Source organism: Augochlora pura, chromosome 2 (assembly GCF_028453695.1).
Source record: "Augochlora pura isolate Apur16 chromosome 2, APUR_v2.2.1, whole genome shotgun sequence".
Classification (NCBI taxonomy): Eukaryota; Metazoa; Arthropoda; class Insecta; order Hymenoptera; family Halictidae; genus Augochlora; species Augochlora pura.
In genome coordinates, this window is record NC_135773.1 from 23,857,878 (window position 1) to 23,862,725 (window position 4,848).

The 4,848-nt window shown below is 47.9% G+C and overlaps 1 protein-coding gene across 1 annotated transcript in view; it reads left to right on the forward strand.

Moving 5' to 3' along the window:
* The first annotated feature begins 3,350 nt into the window (after positions 1–3,350).
* The window catches only part of LOC144478314 (uncharacterized), a 1,833-nt gene continuing 335 nt past the window's right edge, over positions 3,351–4,848 (forward strand). The window contains exons 1-3 of the mRNA XM_078196082.1: positions 3,351–3,435; positions 3,750–4,213; positions 4,460–4,843. Of these exons, the coding sequence (XP_078052208.1) occupies positions 3,351–3,435; positions 3,750–4,213; positions 4,460–4,843 (933 nt within the window). The remainder of the gene's footprint in view (positions 3,436–3,749; positions 4,214–4,459; positions 4,844–4,848) is intronic.

Sequence of the window (4,848 nt, forward strand, 5' to 3'; positions counted from 1 at the left end):
GATTTCAATATTTCGCGGCTTCCTGCCGGTTTTCCGCTTCGTCATCGACGATACCGATAACCGCATTATTCATGTCGCACCCTTCCGCTGCACTCATTAACATTCTGACCCAAATTGGCGCCGGGAACGGTATCGTCCGGCCTCGCCGAAATCTCTAGATTCTGGACGATCCTAACACCTTTGAATTCTAAATAAACTAAATAATAATTTTTACCAAACAGAGATCGTTTCGATAAAGAACCGATTTTAGCTCCAGTTTTAGTCGCGTAACTAGGAAAAGAGGAAAAAAGCGAAGATATCCCGACAATCTGTCAATTATAAAGGCAATCAAGTACAGTGTCGACCTTTCTCACGAAATTTCAAAGCGGCGAGTACGAAACGCTTCTCTCGAATTTAATCGAGCGATCGAGCCAAGCGGATCGCGCGCGACGTTCTCCGCTCGACGGCGAAGGGGTTGCCAATTTGTCGCCGGGCGCCAAAGCCTCGCGTCGCCTCGCGTCGCCTCGCCTTGCCTCGCCGTGAGAAACGCGCGGTCCCCCCCGGGTAAGAAAGCCAGGAAAAAACGCGGCGTCTCACAGAGTTTTACCGGCGGTAATTTACATTTTTGCGGAGCGTCGCGAATCCAGCCGCATCCGAGGTGGAACGGCCAGTCCGTTCTATCGGAGCTTGGCAGACGCGACGATTTGCGTCGGCTGGTCACGCTCGAAAATACGATGACGGCGTGACTTGGAAAACCGGTGCGTTTGGAAGTTGATTCATGAAATAGTGCGGAATTCATGAAGTATTCAGGCGACGGTACATCGTACGGAGGATCGATGGAGATGGATTCGACGATCGGGGGCCGCGCGATGGAAGGTCGCTGGGTCGACGATAGCGTTAAAGCAGGCCGATACTCTAGCACGACCGAAACGTGAACCTGATAACCATAGTTAACGCTTTATCGATCGGTCGATCAAGTTCTAAAATTTTTGGTTCTATTTTGATTTTATTTATCTCGTTAATGGCGAAACGCCTCGAACTTGCATAAATTCCGCGGAATTTTGGAACAATTTGAGCGCTGAGGAGGGAAGGGTTGTATACTATTATTAGTATCGTTACTTAGGTTTTTGATACCGTCCCGTGACAATAGCGTCGAATCGGTCGCGGCGTCCCGTCAGTGGCCGACGCACACGCCCGCCACGTTCGACGACGTACCGTTTGACGTAACGACCTCTTAATATTAATATTATGTCAGTCATACGCGGTCGAACGTCCGCAGTATAACTGGCCGGAGTCGACGATAATTCTTGCGGATGATCAAAAGTCCGTAAGAGTCCAATGGCGGTGGCCGTGGCGCTCGTGCTCCGAATTCAAAAACAAATTCAGACAGATCCGCCTCGACCGCGCGTCACCGGCCCTCTCCTCTCTCTCGTCTTCTATCCTATATTCCCTTCCCTTCGGAACCAACTTTGCGAAAACCAATGAAATTACGATCAGCCACGTTTTATCCAATAACGACGGTCCCTTTTTCTCGCCTTCAAAAATTCCCAGGTAATTCTATCAGAATTTACATTACCAGGTCTTAAAGTAGACACTCTCAGCTTCAATTTGAGCTATATAAAGTCAAAATTGCTCCACGAGAACATATTTTAAAATTCACCTAATCTGCCACCTTCTGTTCCAGCCGATCTGATAATGTCAAAAGATTGATTAAAAAATTTATAAAAATTTACCAGGTCATTTTATGGGAATTTACATTACCAGGTCTTAAAGTAGACACTCTCAGCTTCAATTTAAGCTATATAAAATCAAAATTGCTCCATGAGAACATATTTTAAAATTCACCTAATCTGCCATCTTCTGTTCCAGCCGATCTGATAATGTCAAAAGATTGATTAAAAAATTTATAAAAAATTACCAGGTCATTTTATGGGAATTTACATTACCAGGTCTTAAAGTAGACACTTTCAGCTTCAATTTAAGCTACCTGAAGTCCAAATTGCTCCACGGTAATGCGATTGAAAACTCTCTCAAAGTTCAAAAATGAGCTCCAGGCTGCCTAATACCCCCGATAAGTTGATTCAAAAAATCATAAAAAAATCCCAGACCATTTTACGGGAATGTACCTTCCGGGGTTGTAAAGTAGACACTTTCAGCTTCAATTTAAGCTACCTGAAGTCCAAATTGCTCCACGGGAACATATTTTAAAATTCACCTAATCTCCTACTAGGAATTCCAGGCTACATGATACCGTCAGAAAGTCGATTGTTTATTCCGTCATTTACCTTTTAATAACAAGTCGCTGATTTCCATCGGTGCTTTCCGTCGGTCCTTCCATCCGGAGGCAACGAACCACGAGCGTACTCTTTCGTACTCTTCCATTGAATAACACGTATTATGTCGCAGATACACGGGTTCCTAGTCCGTCGCGCAGCAAGGTTTATGATACGGCCGACTGGGGCCCGCTATTTTGGAGATGTGATGCGCATAAATGTGTTATTCTTAGCTCTGGTCGAATTAATATTTAAGTCAGGCCACAGAGCCGAATTTATTGCTCCGCGTTTTTTTTAGTAAACGCGAACGCTTCTAGCACGTAGAGACGCGGTTCGTAAGGCCGGTCTCCGTCAATAGGTGTGGAACCCAAACTTCGTATCGATTCGGAAAACACTTACTATCTATCGATAATATAGATTAGATAGATATCGCAGTACGACAAGGGGTTGAACGTATAGCCCTAAGCGTCAGGAAAACGCATGTACCCTAAAACGTGTAAATTCATGATCTACGGAGCAAGAACGATTCGCGGAACACCGTCGGATCGAAAATCCCGTGTAACACGATCGATCGTAGATCGAGCGTAGATCGACGAGGAGCGACGGCACCGCAATTAATGCGTTCGATCCGCGACGGCCGACCGATCAGGGATGTGGATCACGTATCGCTGATCGATGCGCGCGTTCGCGTCAACGACGATCCTGTTGGGTACGAAGGCAACCACCTGACGATCCATTGGCGGCGGTGGTGGGAGGGGGATCCAGAAGATCCCGGTATCCCCGTTCCGCGCGTGGATCCAACCGATCCCCCGTGCCTTCTGCGTCCTCGCTCGCCCATCCCATCCCCCGCGAGCTCGCCTAGGCTTCTGGTATAAAAGCAATTGCTGGTTCGAGTGTGGCATCATCTAGCAAAAAGTTCGCCAGCCAGGTAGACCATCGCGGTAGTGCTTGGATATATCTGCTCGTTCGGCTTTCCGGGACCAACGCGATCCATCGGGAAGATTAAGTGTCTCGAGAGAGATCTCGATTATAACAGAAGAATCGGTTGTTCGACGTTGCCTGTCTAATCGCGGTAGAGAGAGGTTCTGATCATTGAGGATGGCGCAGTGGATCAGCTTCGTCCTCCTCGTCGTCGCGGCGACGATCGCGGTCACGGAGTCCAGGGTTATCCCTGCTGAACCCGGTGAGTATAGCATAATGTGGAATGAGCTAGTGGAATAAGTTTTCGCGACCCCACCCCCTAGTTCGTAGCGAAAACACGTGGCGAGACGACAGGCGATGGATTATCGTGTCTGTCGAATTACAATGCTCTAGGAATTTCTAGCACAAAAAAAGGATTATTCAAAGAGTTAAAGTAGCAATGAGAAAATATAGATAGATATGAATATAATATGATATAATGAATATAATATAATGAATATAATAATATAGATAAATATAGAATATGGGTAGAATTTTATCCTAGAGAGAGACGATGAACAGCGCTCGTCTTTAAAGTTTCAGTGATGCTGGATCCTTACGGCAACCCCATAGTCTTCCTGCGAGAGAAGAGGACGCCCGTGCAGCCTTATCCTCAGAGAGCGATGATGTTCAGCGGATACTACAGGCCGGTGCGACGATCGAATCCTGGTAGCCAAGCGACAGGAGTGTTCGCGCAGGGTAACGCCGTCAGCGGCGAAGCATTTATCGGCGGGATGCAGGCGCCGCACTTGAACAGGGGCCCGGAACCGATCGAGGAGTCGGAGGTCTCGAGCGCCGAGGCCCAAGCGTCGCCTGCCGAGCCCGAAGAGTCCTACAACGAGGAGGAACAGACACCGGTGCAGCAAGAGGACCAATACCAGCCCGAACTGCATCACCGTCAGGATGGACACTATCCTCAACAAGAGCAACATCCTCTGCAAGAGGAGTACCCTGTGGAAGAGGATCAGGATCGTCACAAGCAGGGAACTCTTCCTCCTCAGGTAACGAGAATGGGATTAGAACTAAGGGGTGGTTTATCACGTGTCACGTCGACGATTTTTATTCGTGTATTTCTTGGGGAGATTAGTGGAATTTTACTAAAATTGTGATGAAAACCTAAATACCAAGAAAAGTAATTTTTCTGTTATTCTATTACAATAAAATTTCCATTATTCTATTACGATAAAAAAAACTATTCTACTATATAAATAATTGTTCTACCATGACGTTTTTCCCTTTTCATTTAGGAGCAACCGCAGCCCGAGCATTCGCCAGCGTTCACCACCGAGGCAACTCCAGCGAGTCCGGTCAACGAACCCGTCGCTCCTACCGCCGAGGCTCCGGCGAGGCCCAAGGTGCACCGTGCGAAGAAACCCAAGAAGCCACCGGTAGTAGTCGAAGAGGACGACGAGGAAGACGAAGAGGATGACGAGGAAGACGTGTCCGTTCCGTTCGTGCCGTTCAAGGGCAACCGTCGCCGACAGAACTATCCGAATTTGAACAACTACTTCCCCATGGTGTTCAGCTTCCCTGGCGCGTCCACGCGACAAGGATCCTCTGGATCTCCCCCAGGAGCTGTGACCGCGATCGCCAACAGTTACTCCACCGGTAAAGGAGGAGTCGCCAGTTCGGTGGC